Source organism: Eleutherodactylus coqui, chromosome 4 (genome assembly GCF_035609145.1).
Source record: "Eleutherodactylus coqui strain aEleCoq1 chromosome 4, aEleCoq1.hap1, whole genome shotgun sequence".
NCBI classification, from domain to species: Eukaryota; Metazoa; Chordata; class Amphibia; order Anura; family Eleutherodactylidae; genus Eleutherodactylus; species Eleutherodactylus coqui.
Genome location: NC_089840.1, coordinates 85934016 through 85956049, shown reverse-complemented (window position 1 = coordinate 85956049; position 22034 = coordinate 85934016). Strand labels below are relative to the sequence as shown.

Below are 22034 nucleotides of genomic sequence, written 5' to 3'. Positions count from 1 at the left end.
AGTATGTGCGGAGATGAGTGTCGGGCATCATTTGCCCGACATTCGTCCCATCTAAATGGGCTTTTACTCTAGATGATACGGGCAGGGAGAGGCAGGTGTGGCTTGGCCCCGTGAGTCTGAGCGCCCTTCCGAGTCATACCTAAAAGTATGTTTATTCTGATACACTGTAACATTTCAGAATAGCACATCCATATATACACTGTACTTACCTATCCTGGGCAGCATGAACCAGGCGACAGGTTCTTTTTAATATACTCATCTTATGCAAGAATCTAAACTGTTTGCAAATCAAACATGTTTTATTAGCTGGTGTACACGTTGTACATAAATAACAGAATTTGATTTTATTGTAATTGCTTCATGTTGTTCGCTGCCTTGTTTTACATAGATCCTTGGATTCCTCAGTGCAATTGTGGATTTCCTGAGATGCAGTAGAAGCTGTTCCACAAAAAAAACGGTAAAACATTTGGAAAATCTGTAAGAGAAGCAACAGCAAAACAAATGATATACAAGATTAGAGTTAAATACAATGAATTCCCACACAGCTCTGGGTGCATTCTAAAATGGGACCAAGAAAATTGACTATTTTAGCATCAAAACAATGAAACTTTTAGGATGCGATCTTGAATTAAATTTTCACTTTTAACAGCATGCTGTTTTTAGATACAACATTCTGTTCCAAATAATGTTATAATGTATTTTTATATTGGTTGGAGCTTTGTTTTTCTGATATAAGAATCAAAATTCCCTGCAAAGACATAGTTAAAAGTTAAAATTCTGGACGCCTGCAGCCTCCACTAGGCAGAAATTTACTGTGTTTCCCCGAAAATAAGAAAGTGTCTTATATTAATTTTTGGTCAAAAAGGTTTAACTTTTTTACATGTATAGCTGTCTTGACACTATTTAAATTGACTTTTTTAATTAACTGTTAGCAGGGTTTAATTTTGGTGTAGGGCTTATATTTAAAGCATCCTCAAAAATTCTGGAAAATCATGCTATGTCTTATTTTCAGGGAAACAGGGTAGTAGATGACTGCATAGTGTGTTTCTGAATTCACTGTATGCAGTAAGCTCCCTGTAGTAATGGCTGCAGGTTGCCAGAAATTAATCAGAATGCAATTTGGAACCCGTATAGATAGAAAAAAAATGGTGTAGGCCTCTGAGCGGACATTCGCTTTATATGGAGACCTCAGAAAACGTTTTTCGCACCCCATGATTCAGGATAACTCTCTTTTTCTAGGACACTACAACAAAGGTCTATAGATAGATGAAACCTAGGTATAACAGCTGGTTGACTTTCTAGTCCCAAAACAGCAAAAAAAAATGGCTGACCGCTTTCCTGCTCTAGTCAACCTTTCATTCTCTATGGCAGCTTTGCAATCTGCAACTTATAACTACTGAGAAGCAGATATCCAAAATGGAGTCAGATATGTCTGTATGAAGGACTTCCAGTCTCCAGCGATGATCAACTTGCTGAAGCTTACACACATCCTGTTATTATATAGCATATATAATGTATCAATGCTAATCTTCCTTTATCACATATAGTCATTATATAGTGGTTATTGTGTAATCCTCATAGATCCGTAGCCCTAGTATAACCTTTTATCTGTATGTAATGTAATGTCAGCATGTAGATAAACACGTAGTCTCACTATGAAACCAATTTCCTTTTCTAACACTAATTAGTGAATGTTTTTGTATCGCAGCTGTGTGCGCAAATTCCTTGGTAAAGATAATACTTTTCCTCCTTCCTGGTGACCTGTGACCATAACTCTGAGTTTTGTCAACTTAGTCATAACTCACTGTAATTAGGAGAACTCCCTTTTTAATGTTTATCTTCAATTTGTTGGCATTGTACCAAAGACCCATATAAAGCCGTTTTTTGAGCGATAATCGTTGCATCTAAACGCGCGGCCATCGTGCACCGTTCGTGCACCATTCATTGGTGATTTCTATCAAGCTAGAAATCACGAATGACTCATCAGCGCTGCACGCTGATTTTCCCAGCGAGCGGTGCTGATAGTATTCTTTCAGCTGGTATCCCGCTGGCAGTTCTCAGCGGGACACCCGCTAAAAGCTCCGAGAACAATGCATCTGTTTGCATATACAAAACAGCTGCCTTGTTTTCTGAGCTATCGCGGCGGTATCCTGCTTAGAGTGCATAACTCTTAAGTAGCTAATTAGCTACTTATAGTTATGCAAAGCTGATCGCTCAAAATGGTCACTCAAACTATCGTTTGAGCGAATTTTGAGCGATCATCGTTCCGTGTAAATGGACCTTAAGCCATCTTTATTACCCATACATCGTCACTTGCAGTATTCTGTTGCTCTTTACCAATGGCTGCTTACACTGTGGTTATTCATACTACTTGGTAAACTGTATCCTCAGCACGCAATTGGTCTGGTGTCACTGCTTCACAGCATCGACGTTCCAGTAATTACAAAATTTGACTTTCATTATCCAAATGTACATTTACTTTCAACTGATTTTATTGAGAAAAAGATAAGGGAATTATTACATGCTGATCAGCTAGAGAATTCCCCTTGCAGGGGTGCAATAAAGAGATTTCACAATAGAAACCAAACAATTAGACAATTCACTTCCACACAGGGTTCCATTTACAGGAAATCTAACAGGTATTTCTGTTGCTCTTTTAGTTCTTATTTCTCTCCTTTTCAGGGGAATGTGAAACCAAGATTAGAGCTATTAAAACTATGAAAGACGGTAGGGGGACTAGGGTCAAGACTTCAGTTTCCGACATATGTCCCGTCTTACACACTACTTCTGCTTGTTTTCTATCCCACATTGAGGATTCTAGGTAATCCAGGTATATCCAGGGTAATAGAACATGGTTGCCAAGTTTTTAGGAATAACTCCATTTTGTTTTCTCTCATGGCTGATAGTTTTTCATATAGCATCACTCTTGAAACCCAAGCTACAGTCAGGTCGATTAGACGAGTGGGTGAAAGCCATTGAGAGGCAATGTTATTCTAGCACCAAAAAAGATGAACTGTCAGAGTTTAAGCTGTTGATTATTGAACCCCATGGGTTTGTCGGCCAGGAGACAAGAGGATGGAGAGAGGGGGAATGGTTTGCCCAAGGCTCTAGATATGAGGTTAGTCACCAGCCTCCAGAGGGATCTCACCAACGGGCATGTCCACCAGATATGAAAGGGCATCCCCAGGGAGTTACAGCCTCTGAAACCATTTGGTGAAGTACTTGGGGAATACTTGTGGATTATCGAGGGAACCAAATATGTGCTACGAAGTATTAATGAGGTTCTGGCGAGAGTTACCTGATGGCTGCCTTTTGATATGAAAGTGCAGCAGTGTTGCCATTGAGGTAGGGAGAGGGAGACATTTAGATCTGATTCCCAGCGTAGCATGAATGGGAGCTTATCTTCCAGTGCCGCACGATTCATATTAGTATATAGGGAGGATATCTCACTGGTTGAAGGGGGGGCCATATACAGAGTCTTTCAAAGCCAGTGGGTTTTGCAGTGGAGTTGTTGTTGTTTATTAGGGTTTGGATGAAGCTATATATTTGTAACACTTCTAACGAGATCTGATGAAATGGAATACTTAGCTAGGAGTTGTTGTGGCGCATGGAGTCTGCCATGTGGCATGTAATGGTGGAGTAAAGTTAGGCCCAAATGTACATTTAAAGGGGTTCTGACACAAATAATGTTTTTATGCTTTAGCAGCCATTGTTCCCTGGTCTGCCTAATGGACCCAGGGAACCCATGGTTTAATGGCTGCTAAAGCATAAAAAGATAATGCTTACCTGTTCTTCTGTTGTTGTTGACATGGGGGGGGGGTCATTTCCCAGCAGGCGCTGTTCCTCCTCTTCTGTCTGCACGAGCCGCGCCGCTCCGGGATCGTGCGCATGCGCAGTGGAGAGGTGCCCTCTGACAGGAGTCAGGATGGGCTGCGTCTCCACTGCGCATGCGCAGCACTCCGGAGTTCAGCAGGACGGACGGGCCGCCCACAGCAAGCACTGCTTGTGACGTGCTTGCTGTGGGTGGTCCGTCCGTTCACCTCGGAAGTGCCTGACGGACGGACCAGAGCAGGAAGCGGTCTTTTTGACAGCTCCTGCTCTGCTTTAAAGGCACAGAAGAAGATGCCGGCTGGAGGGGACATGCCTGGCGATCGGGCCAGGCCAGGCCAGGTGAGTACATTTTTTTTTTTTTTATGTCAGAACCCCTTTAAAGAGAATCTGCCAGCATGCTTTACTCTATGAAGTAAACAAAGAGTAACATGGAAGTGGTCTCGACAAAGCTAGGGGCTTATCTTTTCATTTTCTGTACTGCTTTAGTGGAAAGATTGGAAACCTTAAAGAGGTTGCCCAACTGTGGAAATTTTTTTTTATTATTGGTTGCAAATTGTTAAAATAATAGAAGCAGCAGTACCCACCAGATCCCCTGGTGATCCAGTGCTGCAGCTCCTGTGGTCCTCCCAGTATTTGTTTACAAATGGCTACCACATGACTGCTACAGCCAATCAGAGGCTGCAGTGGTCACGTGCTGTTCTTCTGCAGCATAGCTCAGTTGCTGAGAGCCACGATTCTTGAAGAATGGCACATGACAGTTGCGGCCACTGACTGACTGCCGTGATGAGGTGATAGCCGTTTGTAAACAAAGACAAGGAGGACCACAGGAGCTGCAGTGCTGGGTTGCCAGGGCACAGAGGAGCATGGCTGCTTTTATTGTTTTAACACATTTTCAGTCATTCACCATCTAGAGGACCTATGTTTTTCCCATAGAAAAGAGCTCATAGAACTTCTTTAAAGGGATTTGTCACCTATTTTATGCAGCCCTACCAGGGTAGCATAAACTAGAGACAGGGTCCCTTAGTGCAGTGCTGGGTCACTTATGTTTCTAGATACTATACTTCTCATAAATTCAGCTGTTATCCCCTGCATTGCGAGTACAGTAAGTAGTCCCTCAGTAAGGTGTTTGGACTGTGTAGTCCACAATATTCATTATGTTGGGTTGTTGCTTGCCCACTGCTGACTGACAGCTATTTATACAAAGTAGGTGCTATACACAGTAACTCATTAATATCACAGTCTGCTTACTGCAAGAGATAAAGGCTGATGATTTCATGAAAAGCACAGCTGCTCAAAACTTAAAGGGGTTGTCTCGCAATCAGGAGGCTGGAATTGGCACATGTGACGGGGGAGGAGCTACGCGATTACGCGTACAAGGGGGCGGAGCCAAAACACCGCTGCTGCCGAGCCGAAGGGAGAATACCCATCTGCGCAAGCGCGTCTAAAAAAGCAAGAAGACACCGAAGTTAGACGGAGCCATGGAGACGGGGACGCCAGCAACAGAGCAGGTAAGTGAATAACTTCTGTATGGCTCATATTTAATGCACGATGTATATTACAAAGTGCATTAATCTGGCCATACAGAAGTACTTAACCCCACTTGCATTCGCGAGACAACCCCTTTAAAGGGGTTGTCCTATCCAAGATCATTTTAGATCTTTTTTTGTAAATTCCTGCTCCCCATGCCTAAAAAAATTGTAATGTCTCCTCTCCCAGTTCCCCACAGCTCCAGCTCCCCATCCTCTGGTCTCCCCTACAACACCATGTCAGCCTGTACATGGGACATCTCAAGCTGCTGCAGCCAATCACAGACCTCAGCATTTGAGTGCTGAGGTGTGTGATTGTCTGCAGCACCCTGTGACGTCCCTAAAACCTGTCAACACAGATGCGTCGCAAAGACCACTTGCGTCGAAACGTTGCATTTTTACGGAGTTACAATAAACCTGATGGATTCTCCTTTTTAAACTTTAAAAAAGTGGAATTGAGTTCCTGAGTGCCGCTCCTGTCTGTGTATGCTGAATTAAGTGACTGCCCCTAGTTCATGTTGTCCACATATAGCGTAGCATACATATGACAGATTATCTTTTAATATTATAGGAGTTTAAAAAAAACCCTGTATCTGTGCAGTCTGTGTACAAGCTTTACAGCAGCATTGCTGCCGGCACAAAAGAGGAAAAATCAATATGTGCTTGTTAGAGTGACCTATAAGATTTGACAGCTTGGGGACTGTAAAACGATTCCAATGATCATTGCAGTACACACAAGCTAGTTCGGTAATGTGTGTGTATGTATGTATGTATGCATGCATGTCTATATATTATGCAATTGTCTTTTTATGTAACACTAATATTTTATACTATTCTCCAAATCAGGGCACTCTCTTATGGCTGGTTTACACTAGACATTTATCACTATCATTCACTTGCTTCCAAACCTAATCATGAATTATAACGATAATTGCCCGCTGTAAATGCACAAGAAAATCAGCATTGAAACTACAGCTTATCCTTGATCTTTATTGCTATTGTTAGCACAATCTGTAAATATAAAGGTTACTTGTACTGTCATTTATAGTCATTTCTATGCAACCATTATGCTTATTATCATTCAGGAAGAGAACTCTTCCCCATTGCCTGAGAGAACTGTTAGGATGGAAGCGGCCATCAAATCCTTGGTAACATTTTTTAAACCACTGATGGTCGGTGATTTAAGAATATCTTTCCGAGTAAATAATCTGTAAGAAGTATGATAGAAGTAAGATGTATATCACATGTATAGTGCATATTATACACACAGACAGTATAGAACTCACCATTATTTGGAGCTTTCAGAGGGAGTGTTGGGCTGCTTTGGGTCGTTGCTTACTGCTTGGTCTGAACTCACAGGCTTTAAAAGAAAAACAAAGGTTTTGCTACATTGTGTGACTACTTGAATCCTGAAAATCCTATAAAACATCAGGGATTACACGTTGCTGTTATGTTCTTCTCAATTTAACATTTCTGTTATATGTAATTTAAGCTGAAACAACAGTAAAGGTCCTTTTACACTGGTAGATCTTCTACAGGAATGAGCGCCAATCAATGGTTTTACAAGTCGATTGTCACTAATTCAGCTCCATTTATTATCAGTGATTGACAGACTTTCCTAGATATATAGTCATTCACAGATAGCTGTCAGTCACTGATAGCTCCGCCCATTGGACTGTTCAGCTCAGGATGTGCAGAGATATAAATGAATAAGTTCTACTGAATCTTGCCCCCTAAAACTATATATAGGTCTGCTCGCTGACTGCATGTTTGAGCTGACAGACTCTTTAAAAGGATTTCCCACGATGAAGTAACCTAAGAATTAGAAAAGCTGAAGTTCCGCTTTTTAGCAATTCAGACAATTAACATTTCATTTAGCTGAACTCTACAAAATGCATCTTTTGCTGTGTGTTCACAATCATCCTACAAATTTCTAATGAAATGAAGTATGAACTGATATTGGGGTTAAAGGGTGTTCCTGTTGGTATATGTACTATTGATTTAAGTACAGATTGCTGAAAGTTCAGTGATTATTTAAACTCCCATGTATTTTCTTCACTATTCTCTGATTAGCTGATATTTTGCTTCATTTTGACCAGCTATAATCAGTGACTACAGCTTTAGATTCCCATATATACTTTAGTATAAGCCTAGTTTTTCAGCATATATTTTTGTGCTGAAAAAGCCCCCCCTCAGCTTATACTTGAGTCAGGGAAGGGTTAATTAAAAAAAACCTCCATACTCGCCTCCCAGCCGGCGTCTGTGTCCCCGGCGGTGGTGCGGCAAGCTGCTTGAATTCCTGTGTTCCCGGCTGTGATGCGGCAAGCTACTTGAATTCTCCTGGCTGTCCTCCCCCGCTGTCCTCTCTGCTCGGCTCTTCCATCCCCAGCCATCAATGCTGTGATTGGATCGAGTGCCAGCAAATGACAGCTGGCGCTCGATCATTCACAGCCAATCAGTGAATGACTGGCGCTCGATCCAATCACAGCGCTTACTTACACAGCGCTGATGGTGCAGGATTTGAAGGCCGAGCAGGGAGACGACAGCGGGGGGAATTCTAAAGCAGCTTGCCGCACAGACGCTGGCTGGGAGGCAAGTATGGAGGGCTTTTTTTTTTTTACCCAGTATATACACTCGAGTATAGCTAGGCTTATACTCGAGTCACTAAGTTTTACCATTTTTTTGTAGTAAAACTTATTGGCTCAGCTTATACTCGGGTCAGCTAATACTCGAGTATATACGGTATATTGGTTTGGCATGTATGTTTGAAAAGTGCCAGCGAATGTAAGCCCAAGACATATGCAACTGTATGTCTATACACTTACATATATCTGCCAATCACCTTTTGTTAAACACAAATAAACTACCAAGTATCCATTTTTTCTTTACCACGCATTGCATTGAGAATGATAGTCGACTACAATTTGCATTACAGTTAAAACAAATGCATACTGACCGGTATCGCTCCAACATAGGCAAAAAAGAAAAAAAGGTTTTGCTATGCATCCGGATGACTAATAGCAGAAGTCTAACAGATGTTTCCTTAAGTGTCCAAACACAGTGTGAAGTTAGCCTTACCTAAAGTGCCCTAGAGAGTCTAGAGTAGTCTGAAGCCTGTGTCCTATCTTACTGCTCTGTCCCTGCCTCATGCTTTAACCACATGCCTAATTATTTAGGCTGGCTGCTGTATACAAGTAGAAGCCCACTATAAACTCACTGGAAGTCCCTGCATGTCGACCCAATTTCTATTATAGTAAGGAAAAAATGATTATAAATTACACGCAGAAAAAAAAATGCCAATTAAAAAAATAAAAGGACAAGGAAAAAAGGCTATTTATATTACAGCAACGACCAAATATAGCAAGCATCTAATATAGTGAGGAAAATATAATCAATATAAAACATACATATATTGAGCTTAAGGCCTCCTTCACATGGGCGACACGGCATCGCCGCGGGAAAATGGCAGTGATATCGCATCGCTGGTCCGTGCGACATCACTTTGGAAGTGAAGATGGGGATGGGGGGGGGGGGGGGGTTCTCGAATACACCGCCACCTACTGGAAGGCAGCATTTCTGCAACCCAATGTCAGACTTTTTAATAAGCCTTGTAACAGTGAGTGGGAATCATGAGCCAAAGTCCTCTCCAGAAGGAAAAGACAACCATGTACAGACAGACTATTTTGGGGCGATTGCCCCTCATCAGTGTGCAGTAGGTTTCTGGCTTGGCTAGTGAGAGGCCTATAGACGTGGGTGAGGAAGGGTAGTGTTTCTCCTTAGGGACAGTACTTAGAAGGTGTGAGGACACTTATAAGGTAATGCATGCTCCTCTGGGAAATATGCAAATAGGAAGATGGAACAATGTCTCAACAGCACCACTAGCCAAGCCAGAAACCTGCTGCGCACTGATAAGGGGGCAATTATCCGGAAACAGCTCTCTGTACATCGTTATCTTTTCCTGCTGGATAAGATTCTGGCTTGGCTTACAATTCTCAGTCCTTGTTACAAGGCTGATTAAAAAGTCTGCAGGAATGCTGTCTTCCAATAGGTGGCACTTTAGAGGGATTGTTCCATCTTCTTATTTACACACAGTCTGACACAGTACAATCATTGCTCATAATGTCAGAGTATGCAGGGACACACCCTTTGACAAAGGGAATAGTAACACCCAGTTGTCTTCATAAATATTCAGAGGAATAACAGAGGAATGGCACAACATACAGTTTTGAGAAAAGATTCTCCAGAATTCCTATATAATGGGGATTACAAATATTTAGAAAACCAAAAACTTCAAGAAGGTTCTCTTTAAAAGGAGTATTCTATTTGTAACAAATTATCTCCTATTTGCTGAGACCCCCCACTGATCCTGAGAGCATAGGTTCAGTTAGTCCCCAAATGAATGAAGCGGAGGGTGTGCTGGCTGTGCCGACCCTCCATTCATTGCACTAGAGTTCAAGCACTTTCCAGCGCTCCGCTTGTCATCTGCATCCCCCGCTTGGAGCGTCCGGCTTTACAACAGCCAGGCGCTCCGAGCGGGGGACAGCTGGACGCAGAAGACAAGCAGCCCTGCTTGTCTTCTGCATACCCTGTTCGGAGCGCAAGGTGATCGCTCAACATATGAGTGATCACCGTGCTCTGTAAAAAAGCACAAAATGATTATCGCTCAAAAGATTTTTTGAGTGATAATCATTGTGTCTAAACCAAGCTTTAGTTTTAGAAGGCTCCTACCTCCTGTCAAATGTGTGCTAGCACTGTGTGAGGAGAAGCTGTTCTGTGCTGCAGACGGCTTCTCCTCTTCAGATTGCGCCCACTGCCTGCCGGTCTCGATGCACTGTGACAGCGTCTCACTGCATGAGGTATATGTCAAACCCGATGCACTGAGACACAGGCAGTGCATCAGAACCAGCTGGAAGTGGATGCGACCTGAAAAGGAGACATCGTACCCCTTTATGTAAGAACACTAGAATCTTACATCTAAGTTATCAACTTCACCCATGTGACTCTTTTAGCATTACACTATTTAGGACAACAGTGAGCTGTATTATAGCATGCAACATATATACTGAACACCAATTTCTCTATATCCCATGGATATGCATTTCCGTATATTGCATACCTTAATACAAAAACTTACCATTTCATGTTTTTTTGAGGATTTCTTTTTCCCACCATCTTTCCACAAAGACTCTACAGTAACAATTCCTTGCAGACTCCAGTCATACACAAGTGTACCAGCGTCCTTCAAAAGAAAAAAAATGCACTTACTACTTAAAGCATTATGGAGTACACAGTGTAAAAGAAATCTTCTTGGATGAAGCTTCACTTGTATATTAGAAAACCACACTACATACTAGCTAATTGTGGAGGACTGGTGTAAGGAAATAAGGTTCACAATTAGAGATGAGCGAATATACTCGCTTTGAGTAATTACTCGATCGAGCACCGCGATTTTCGAGTACTTCCGTACTCGGGTGAAAAGATTCGGGGGGCGCCGGGGGAGGCGTGGCGGAGCCGGGGGTAGCAGCGGGGAACAGGGGGGAGCCCTCTCTCTCCCTCTCCCCCCCACTCCCCGCTGCAACCCCCCACTCACCCACGGCGCCCCCCGAATCTTTTTGCCTGAGTACGAAAGTACTCGAAAATCGCGGCGCTCGGGCGAAAAAGGGGCGTGGCCGAGTAGGTTCGCTCATCTCTATTCACAATACATTTGCCGTGTAGAACAGCCCTTCTCTCCATTGATAGATTACCAGGGTGTATTCTTTGCCTGGAAACTAGACAATGCAAAGCTGATTTTTTTTTATGAGAGAATGTTTGAAACAGGAAACTCCTTCTTTCTATTTGGCCATTATGGCTGTCAAAGAGCACTCCTGTTAAGTATTGATGGCTTCCTGTAGAGTTCTTCATGTTCCTATACACAGTCCATTCAGAACTGTAAATGTACTCTGGGCTATGCTAAATATACCATAATCCAAGCCTGTAATGGACTATAAATAATTTTTGTTTTGCAGTCATCTTTGTTTCAGTGAAAATGACACAGATGTTTGGGGGATATGTGCCATCTACACAGAAATGCCACATAAATGTTAGTGAATTACTACACATTGTCTTACAGGTGCCAAAACTCAAGCACTGAGTTGTAGTACAGAGGAAAAACTTTGGTACTGTGTTTGCCAGTAGAGCAAAATATGATTGTTCTCAGTGAGAGAAACCAAGTCATCTTGTAGATATGATAGCTTTTAATGGCTAACGAAAATACACGAGGTTACAGAAAACTTTTAAATCTACTTGAGATTCTTCATCAGGTAATAATAGAATACGTATATCTGAAGAAGCATATACAGTATATACACATAAAAGGGCACAGATATGACATGGTGTGATTAATTTGCACTTAAAACATTAATAGAACTTGATGAGTTGAAGAAAAACTTGCTACATTTTTATTTAGTCCATTGATAAGAATATCAATCTCTAAATTGGTGTTAGGGGTTCTCTAAATTGGTGTTAGGGGTTCTCCAGGCCTGTGTATTATCTCTGCACCAGATTTCTCGAATAGCCCACCCTGCCATAAAACTTTTGAATTATTCAGGCCTGTGTTGAGAGTATTAACCCCTTAGTGACGGGGCTTTTTGTTTTTTTCACCCCCCTTTTAAAAAATCATAACTCCTTTAATTTATCTATTGCTGCCGCTGTATGAAGGCTTGTTTTTTGCAGGACGAGTTGTATTTTCCAATGGTACTATTAAATGTACCATACAATGCACTGCAAAAACTTTTAAAAAATTCTTAGTGGTGAGAAATGGAAAATAAATTCTGCCATCTTTCGGTGCGTCTTGTTTCTACGACGCACAAGCTGCAACAAAAATGGCATAATAACTTTATTCTATGGGTCAGTACGACTACTATGATACCAAACTTATATTGTGGGGTTTTTTTTGCTGTACTGCCTGTAATTTTTTTTTTTCAAAGATATTCAATTTTTTAAAATTATTTTTGGCTGCCATCTTCTGTGCGCAATCGCTGGTTGGTGCCATTTTGGAATACATAAGGCTCGCTTTTTATTGCATGTTTTCTTGGAAACAGGGTGACCAAAAAGCGCATTTCCGTAGCTTTTTTTTCCCCGTTTTTCTGACAACGTTCATCGTGCGGGATAAATAATGCATTACTTTGATAAATCGAACTTTTACAGACGTTGAGATACCAAATATATATTTTTGATGTATTATTTTGATTCTTTTATTACATATATGACAAAAAGGTAACAAAAGGTTAAACTTATTACTTTTTTTTTAAAATAATTAGCAAAACTTTATTGTTCTTACTTTTACTTTTTTTTTTAGTCCTCAGGGGGAACAACAACTTGCGATGCTTTGATCACTCCAGCAGTATGATGTAATGCCACAGCATTACATCATACTGCCATCTGACAGGTAGGCTATCAAGTCACCCCACAGGAATGGCTTGATAGGCATTCTGCCATGACGGCCCCCGGCTGACATGACACCTGTACGGCTCCCTACGATGTCATCGTGGGGGGCTGTACAGGACCCCTGAACATACTTTAGGGGATTTAAATGCCGCTTTAAAGGGTTAACAGCCACAATGAGCTTGGTGCATGGGTGATCGGAGCTGTCTGGCGCCGGGTGTCAGTTGTAAGAAACAACCGATGCTTGCAATGTATGGAGGGAGATCAAACCGCGATCTCTCTTCATACATATCCTATCGCTGCAGGACATACAAACACTATAGGGCTGTCACTGAGAGGTTAAAGATGGTCATAAGTTTGTATTCCCAAATTCTTCTCTGATGTTGAAATTTTAAGTTGCCTTTTAATATAATAACCTTCATATGTTCTATGTTATGTCCTTGGCTGCCAAAATGCTCACCCACAGCTAATTTGGTCTTTCTTTCTTTAATTGTGTGGATTAGCTTTCATCCTTGCATTCTGTTTTTATCCTTTCTCGTGCAACATGTGAATGTCCCCGGGATCTTGCAGTCCTGCTGTGTGTTGGGGATCTGTATCCTGTCTGTGGTCAGTACATGTGAGCAGGTCTTACAGCCTCTTACCAGTTCCTTTTTGTGTCTCTGAGGGCAATGCATTTCTGATCATAAAGTTCCTCAAATTTGGAGGTTGACTGCAACATAGCAGTGGGGAGTCTGGGAATATGGCTTTCAGGCGAGCATCTTTGTGTAGGGTATGATGGAGTTTCCTTGCAGTTTTCCTTAGTACTTAAAAATATGAGGGAGTTGAGAAGGGTCATCAGGAGTCTGTCTGTGGAGTCCACAGAACTTTTGGAACGGATACTCGAGAACCCAAGGGTTGGAATATTCTACATGCTTCCCAAAATACACAAAGCTGGCAATCCACTGAGGCCAATCATATCAGGTGCGACAACCCTCACTGAAGGAATATAAGGACATGTAGAGGGTTCATAGATGTTCACTCTAGTTTTTTAAAATAACAATTTCAATGCCTTTTCCCTAATGCCTGCATATCATCCATTAACAATGTATACTAGATGTGACCTGTAATTATCTGAAAGACACGTTTGGTGTCACACAGCCTTTACGTATGAGGAACAGGTCTGGACAACTGAACATTACATTGTGTGTAGATGTTATATATATAGAATGATTTCCATTTACCCGCCACCTTCTTCACCCTTTGGCCCCAGATGTTGAGTGTTTACACACATTGGTCTCATTTATTTAAACTGTAACAGATTTCTGTTGTAAAAAATATGAACAAGAATAAAAAGAAAATACTGTATATAACGGGGCTGCATTTAGGCAGCTGCATGAGGTTTATTACTGAACTTGCCAGATGTACGAAATTGGTAAATAAAACACAGACTGGTTCGAGGGCCTGCTAGATTTTTTCTTTTTAATGAAACTTCAGCGGATTCAATCTGTAGCAATATTGTGGCATTTTTCACAATGGACTCCAATAACCATAAAAATGCATCAGAAATTTTTTTCTCTTCCAGTTTTGCAACCCCAGCAGTTAGGAGTCCGATACAGCTCATTCATTCTTACTTCCCCGTACCTTCAGTCCCCGATTGAAAGATCCCTTTGTCTTACTGTACATACAGAGACCTGTCAATCAACAGCTGGAGGGCGGGAGTGGGAATATATGAATACGAATGACCTGATTCTCATCTCTGCATGGTTACAAAAGTAAGTTCTATAGTGATGCTGAAGTGTCACTATATAGCTAGGGAGCCATGAAGGACCCGACAGGTCCCCTTTAAAGGGAATGTATCACCTATATTTTTTCACTCATTAAAGCCGCAGAGTGAAACATATTCCATTTTTCTAATTTATTCACCTAAACATTTATAGCTTTATAATGCTTTGGTCTTAAATTAGAGATGAGCGAGCGTACTCGCTAAGGGCAGATACTCGAGCGAGTAGTGCCTTATGTGAGTACCTGCCCGCTCGTCTCCAAAGAGTCGGGTGCCGTCCGGGGTTGGGGAGCGGTGCGGGAGAGCAATCTCTCTCTCCCCCTGCTCACTCCCGCAACTCACCGCTCACCCCCGCCGGCACCCAAATCGTTTGAGACAAGCGGACAGGTACTCGCAAAAGGCAATACTCGCTCGAGTACTTGCCCTTAGCCCGTACGCTCACTCATCTCTAATCTTAATCTTTCATTATAAATATGCGTGGCCAACTTATTTCTTAGTAATGTTTTAATATTCTGGAAGGAAAGAAGATGTCCTATTCTCAGCAAAGAAGTTCATAGTTTCCTTGAATGCTTTCTATTTTACGTCACGTAGAGAGATAACACAGTTACAAAATATGCAAATACATGAGGACAGCAAATATAAGATCTTTCCCATTCATCTGTGTGCTTTGTGCAAAATCTTTTCCACTCTGCTAGTATAAAAAAATGTTATGGTTATGACACACAAGCCAATACACTGCAGTATACTGGATTTCATACTTATTTTACCCGGCTTTTAAAGCAACTTAAATTCCAAGGAATCAGAAAATGTTTTCCAAAAGACATCAAATGCCTTATTAGGGTCTGGCAATGACTCAAAGGAATATCAAATCAACTGTCAATTAAGCTGGGGATGAACAAAATACCACTGAACAAATAGTGCTTTCAGCCAGCGGATGAGACAATTAGTATTTTGTCTGTTGGCAGATATTGCGCACAAAGTTCTCTTCATTCTAAATCAATGGGCCTGTATGAAACCCACAGGGAGCTGGAATAAACAATGTAATGATCAAGCCAAGTCTCCATACCCAACTACTTAATCATGTGGGAAGAGTTACTCAGTCATACTGTGATTAAACGTAAAGCTCGCTATAACAGGAAAGGATGGGTGGTAATCCATAGACAAATAGAAAAAAACATCAAAAAAGGTGAAACCCAGAAACTGGAATATTAATAAACTGTGAGATCCTACTTCAGTCACTGATCAGATATATCCCTGCGTGTAGAACAGTCAGGCCAGGGCAAGTTTCCAAAGTCAAACATCTGTGCAGGCAATACATTTATTATTTCTCGGCACATCAGCAGAGCTCACTGACCGCGAATGAAGCTCATCTCAATGAAGTTGCTGGAAACTACAAGCAGCACTGACTTCATCCTTAGTTCTGCGCTTCATGCAGCATAGAGGTCATATAACCCTCAGCCCTGGTCAGTGATTACAACTGCCAAAGCCAGAAATCTTAGATTTCCCTTATATCATCTCACGTCAATGTTCATACATATTTAAATTACTGTAAATGTATGCCTCAGTATTATACCCAATGCACCTGGTACTGGGGGTGCAGGCATGCTGGGAAGAGAGGCTGGATGCAACGACTTGATATTGGGGCAAAATTACACAGAGAAAGTTATTACAGATCTAAAAGGTATCTTGAATAGAAAACGAATATTTTTGGTATAACTTACCGTAAAATCTCTTTCTCGTCACGTTCATTGGGGGACACAGCCAGACCATGGGATATAGCCACTGCCACTAGGAGGCGACACTAAGCAAAAGTGTTAGCTCCTCCCACCAGGCTATATCACCCCTGCAGGCACTCAGCTAATTAGTTTGTATGCAAGCAGTAGGAACAGCCAGTGGGAGTACACAAAAAATTATTTACACTTTAACGTAAACCAAGGAAAGACATACCAGTCTTCTGGATATATATCTCGTCATCTGTGACCTGAGACCAAAGGGCTCCGCCCTGCTACAAAGAAATTAATCCTTGGGAGGGTGCTGTGTCCCCCAATGAACGTGACGAGAAAGAGATTTTACGGTAAGTTATACCAAAAATATTCGTTTCTCGTCAGTATCATTGGGGGACCCAGCCAGACCATGGGACGTACAAAAGCAGTCCTGGAAATAAAAGGGTGGGAATTCCCAGAAAAAAAGGTCCCAGTAGTCAGGGGGCTGCCGCCTGTAGAACCCTTCTACCCAGGGCAGCATCCGCTGACGCATATGTATGGACCGTATAGAATTTTGCAAATGAATGCAGGGACGCCAAAGTGGCTGCCCTACATACCTGTAATGCTGAGGCTCCATGCTGAACCGCCAAGGAAGCCTCCACTGCCCCTTGTAGAGTGGGCCGCTATCCGGAATGTTTGCTAGTGAGAAAACGCATGAGATGTATATGGCGGTCTTCACACCAGCTAAAAAAAGCGTCTCCATATGCGATAATAAATTCTAGAGGATGTCGGCTTCGTGGCTTGGACCATAATTCGGATAATTGCTTCCGAAAATACCCGTCTTTTTTTTTTTTTTTTTTTCAATATCGTGGTCTCAACGGCCAGGCCGTCAAACAAAATGACTTTGGATTCGGGTGGAAGATTGGTCCTTGTGATAGTAGGTCCTCCCGTTCTGGGAGTGGCCACGGAGCGTCGGCCAACATTTCAATTATGTCTGGATACCATGCTCGCCTCGGCCAATCCGGAGCGACCAGGATTGCTGGTCCTCCTTCCCTCTTGATCTTCTTTAATATCCTCGGAATGAGTGGAAGAGGAGGAAACACGTATGGTAGTCTGAACCCTGCCCACGAGACCAGTAGGGCGTCCACTGCTACCGCCTGAGGATCTCTTGAGCGTGCCACGAAAGGGAGAACCCTGTAATTTAGTCTGGAAGCCATCATATCCACGTCCGGGGTGCCCCAGCGCTGACATATCGCTTGAAAGACCTCCGGATGCAGCTGCCATTCGCCGGGGTCCACTGTCTTTCGACTGAGAAAATCCGCTACCCAGTTTTCTACCCCCGGGATGTGAACTGCCGATATGGACTGTAGATGTTTCTCCGCCCAGCTGAGTATGCCGGATACCTCTGTCATTGTTCTCGCACTTCTTGTGCCTCCCTGGCGGTTGATGTATGCCACTGCCGTGGCATTGTCTGTCTGGACTTTCACATTCTTTCTGTTAAGCTGTGGATGGAAAAACTGCAATGCTCGCCGTATGGCTCGCAGCTCCAGGACGTTTATCGGTAGCCTTGCCTCGTCCTGTGACCACCTCCCCTGGGTGGAGTGTCCCTCCAAAGTTCCGCCCCAGCCGTAACAACTGGCGTCCGTGGTCAGTATCCTCCACTGTCCTGGAAACAGTGACCGACCACCTTGGATTCTCCGGAGACTCGTCCACCATCTCAGGGCAAGGCGAACCTTTGGTGTTATGGAGATTCGCTGGTCTAACGTCCACTGCGACCTGTTCCAGTGTGCCAGAATGAAATGCTGGAACTCCCTGGAATGAAACTGTGCGAATGGTATGGCCTCGAAGGAGGCTACCATCATGCCCAGTACTCTCATGCAATACCTGATGGTCGTTTGCCTCCCCTGAAGTAGCGGGCGCACTTTGTTGACCAGTGTTACTGCTTTCGCTTGCGGCAGGCGAATCTGGTGCTTCTTGGTGTTGAACACCATCCCCAGAAATTCCAACTGTTGGGTTTGTACTAGACAGGATTTCTCTTGGTTTATGACCCAACCGAATTCCTCCAAAGTCTGAAGTGTGATTCTCAGGCTCTCTAGATTGCCTTCCTGGTCTGGAGCCTTCACCAGTATGTCGTCCAGGTAAGGGATGGCTATCACCCCCCTTGTATGGAGTAGTGCCATTACCGCTGCCAGCACCTTTGTAAAGACTCTAGGGGCTGTCGAGAGCCCGAATGGCAGCGCTACAAATTGGTAATGGCTCCCCTGGACCTCGAAGCGTAAAAACTGCTGGTGAGAGTCGCGAATTGGAATATGCAGGTACGCGTCCCTGATATCCACTGACGCCAGGAACTTCCCGGGTTCCATAGACGCTATTACCGACTTGAGGGACTCCATCCTGAAATGTCTTGCTTTGATGTAATGATTTAGCCTTCGTAAGTCGAGGACCGGTCTGATCACCACTACTCCCTGCGCCAACAGTTGTTTTACTGCCTGGTGCAGTTGTGTTGCCTTTCCTGGGTCCTTCGGTATCCTGGATCTGATAAAATGCTCCCGTGGAAATGTTGCAAATTCGATGGCGTACCCTCGTGAGACGACCTCCTGTACCCAGGCGTCGGTCACGCGGGCTAACCATACATTCTGGAACCCCAAGAGCCTGCCCCCCACCCTGTAAATAGCGGGTGGGGAAAGACCCTCAAACTGATACTCCCGTCCTTGCGCCCCTAGGTGCCTTGGAGCGAGTCTTGGGCAAAACAATCTCTTGTCTGACAGTGATGACACTGCAGACGCTTCCTCCTCCTCCAGACCGCTACTACCCCCCGAAAAACCGTGCGGAGGCTGATCTTGGTCTGCAGCTTGAAGAGTTGAGGAGCATGAGGCCAGTGAGGGATCTGATCTAGCCGCCCTCCCTGTATGCAGAGACCGCTTAGAAGCTTCCCTGGACCTATGATACGTCCGGGATGCTTCCCTGGAACCAAGAGGAGCATGAAAAGACTCTCTAGATTGTTGAGACCTAGAAGATCTGGATGACCTTCTGTACTGACAAGACCTGTGAGAAACCCCTTCAGGCTCGCTTACCTGCTCTACAGGGGCGGCGGGGGGCACCGGGGTCCCTGGAGCTGATCGCACGGGGTTACAGGCTACACAGCGGAGCTCCGCCTGACCGCTTGAGAACTTAGCGTTGCATAACGTGCACACATAGTATTTCGCCCTCCCCATAGCCTGACTGGAACCCTCTGGTCCAGGGTCAGACATGAAGCAATCCACACCTACAGATAACCGCAAGGGAGTGGTGGGAATAGGGGTAGGGTGTCTCCGTGTACTGCTGAGAGCGAGTACCCGCAGGGGGTAGCAAACACAGGGGAGAGCTGCCTTGGCAGGGCTTACCCCTTCCTGCGGTTGTCCTGGCCCAGCTGGAGCTTCTGGGACCTGGCGGCCTTCTCTGTGGTAAAGACGCTGGAAGCTGCCGCCGCTGGAGACTGTCGCTGCAGGTGACTGTCGCTGCTGACCGATGGGTGCTGCTGCCGACTGGTGCTGCTGCCGACTGGTGCTGCTGCCGACTGGTGCTGCTGCCGACTGGTGCTGCTGCCGACTGGTGCTGCTGCCGACTGGTGCTGCTGCCGACTGGTGCTGACTGGAGCTTGCTGATTGTAGAACAAACCGCACTGCCAGGAGGTGCTTGCGGTTTGGAGAGAAACACCTGCCGCAGTAAGTGCCAATGGCAAGAAGTGGAGCTGCTCACTAGTAAGTAGTTCCTTGTAAGGGCTACTGGGAGCGACCATCTTCTTTGCTGGCCGCCTCCCTGAAAGTCCCGCCCGGCTGGGGTGGGCGTGGCCTGCCCCGGAAGTCCAAACACATCACAGGAAGTGCTAGGTGCACCACACTAATGCGTCCCCGTGGACGGCGCCCCGCCCCCCGGGGCGCCGCAGCTCACTCTGCAGCCTGCTCCTTGTCCCACAGCCGTGATCCACTGCCCGCGGCCGCAGCAGTCACCCGCAACCATACATTCCTGTGGGCGAGCATCCACCCCCTCCCAGCCTTGGCCGGAAAGCACCCAACTCCCCCTTTTCAGCAGTGTCTCTGGATAGAGAGGGGAGAGGGGGAGGGGGGAAGGGCATAACCCCATATGCACTGAATTAGGCAGAGGAGAGAGGGGGAGATAGGTAAAGAGAAGGAGTAAATGCACCTGAACTCCTTTCCCTAGGACCTTCCAAGGTGGTTGGGGTCCTCTGAAGGCGTTCCTGGCAGCCGACCGCAGACTTGGAGGGAGGCTTGAAGTTCCGTTCCCTTCTCCCGGATACGCTCCCTTCTCTCCATCTGCGCTCCAGCAGTGTTCCCCCCTGCGCTCGCCGTCAGAGAGGGGCGCTGCTCCAGAGGGGGGAACCCTATTGCTGGCGGGCCAACGACGCCAATGCACATAGGCAGGGTCGTGCCACCTTTTCTTCGCTGGGTAGGGCGCCGCAGAGTGGTGGAGACACCATCTGCCTGCGCCCTCCCCGGGAGTACAGGAAAGCCAGGGAAAAGCCCCGACTCCCCGTATGCCCGCCATAAAGTCCTCCTGGACCTGACATGTCTGCCTCCTTGCTAGACACTAAGCTAAAAACTAATTAGCTGAGTGCCTGCAGGGGTGATATAGCCTGGTGGGAGGAGCTAACACTTTTGCTTAGTGTCGCCTCCTAGTGGCAGTGGCTATATCCCATGGTCTGGCTGGGTCCCCCAATGATACGGATGAGAAAGTAATTGCTCCACATCCAGGCCAGTAAGTATAAGGACTTAACAAGCACGCACACACAAGAGAGAAGTGTCCCCCATAGTCAGCTGCCGCACTGAGCATTTCTGCAGCTGAATACATATTTTGTACCAGAATTACAAGTTCTTCCATATCCACAGAATAGAGGATAACTTGTCGTTCGGCGAGACCCCCACTGATGTCGATAATAGGGTTCCTGTGTCCTTATTTGCCTGTTGCTTCTACCCCTGCAGTGACATTAGAATAAATAGAGCGCTGGCTGAGCATGCAGTGTTAGTGCTCCATTCATTTCAATGTGACTGACGCAAACACCTGAGCGCTTTCCACTTGGCTATTTCTGCCAGTCCCATTTAAAGTGAACAGAGCGTCAGTAAGCCCACAGGGAGGAGAATCGGGGACATAGAACCCCCATTCTCAGGATTAGTGAGGATCTCAGTGGTGAAACCTGATCAGCAAGCTATCCCCTATCCTGTGCATAGGGGATAACTTACAATTCTGGTACAATCCCTTTAAGAACAGTTACTAGCTGCATAGCTGAAGAGGAATGGGCAGGCTGAAAGAGCTCCTAACAGAGGTCTGTCACCTCCAAATAGCAGTATAAACTAATACTAAAAAAGGTGCTGGGTATACGGAACTCTAATCAGAACATTTTTTTTTTTTCAAAGGGAGTCCAATGACCTGAAATCCACTTTTTTGAGCGTAATATGCCATTAGGTTGTGAACTATCCACTTGATGAACTAATCCGAGCATTCTCTCCCTCCATCACCACTACCCACGCCCTTTGCTAAAGCTGGCCGAACCAACGATGATTTTTATGCCAGCATAAAATGAACGATGAATGAAAAGCAAACGATTTATCATTCGTTATTGGATTGTTGGCTGTGTTTACACTGAACTATATCATTTATTTCCGCTTGATTGAATGATTTTTTGAACGATAATCGTTCCGAGTAATCAGTCATCAGTCATGGGCGAAGGTGTTTAACATGTATAGCAAGATGTACCAAATACATCATACAGTGTGAGCCACTGTGATAAACTGGGCA

The 22034-nt window shown here is 44.5% G+C and overlaps 1 protein-coding gene across 3 annotated transcripts in view; it reads right to left on the bottom strand.

Annotated features, from left to right (window-relative positions):
- Nucleotides 1–280: 280 nt before the first annotated feature.
- Nucleotides 281–22034, bottom strand: part of APOO (apolipoprotein O) — a 59668-nt gene continuing 37914 nt past the window's right edge. The window contains exons 7-9 of one of the 3 annotated variants that reach the window (XM_066599807.1): nucleotides 10492–10596; nucleotides 6644–6717; nucleotides 281–475 (exon numbers count right to left, since the gene is read on the bottom strand). In XM_066599807.1, coding sequence (XP_066455904.1) covers nucleotides 6646–6717; nucleotides 10492–10596 — 177 coding nt within the window. In that variant the 3' untranslated portion in view covers nucleotides 281–475; nucleotides 6644–6645. Of the gene's footprint in view, nucleotides 476–6343; nucleotides 6566–6643; nucleotides 6718–10491; nucleotides 10597–22034 lie in introns of those variants that run through there. The other 2 variants (XM_066599810.1, XM_066599808.1) reach the window with 2 other exon arrangements.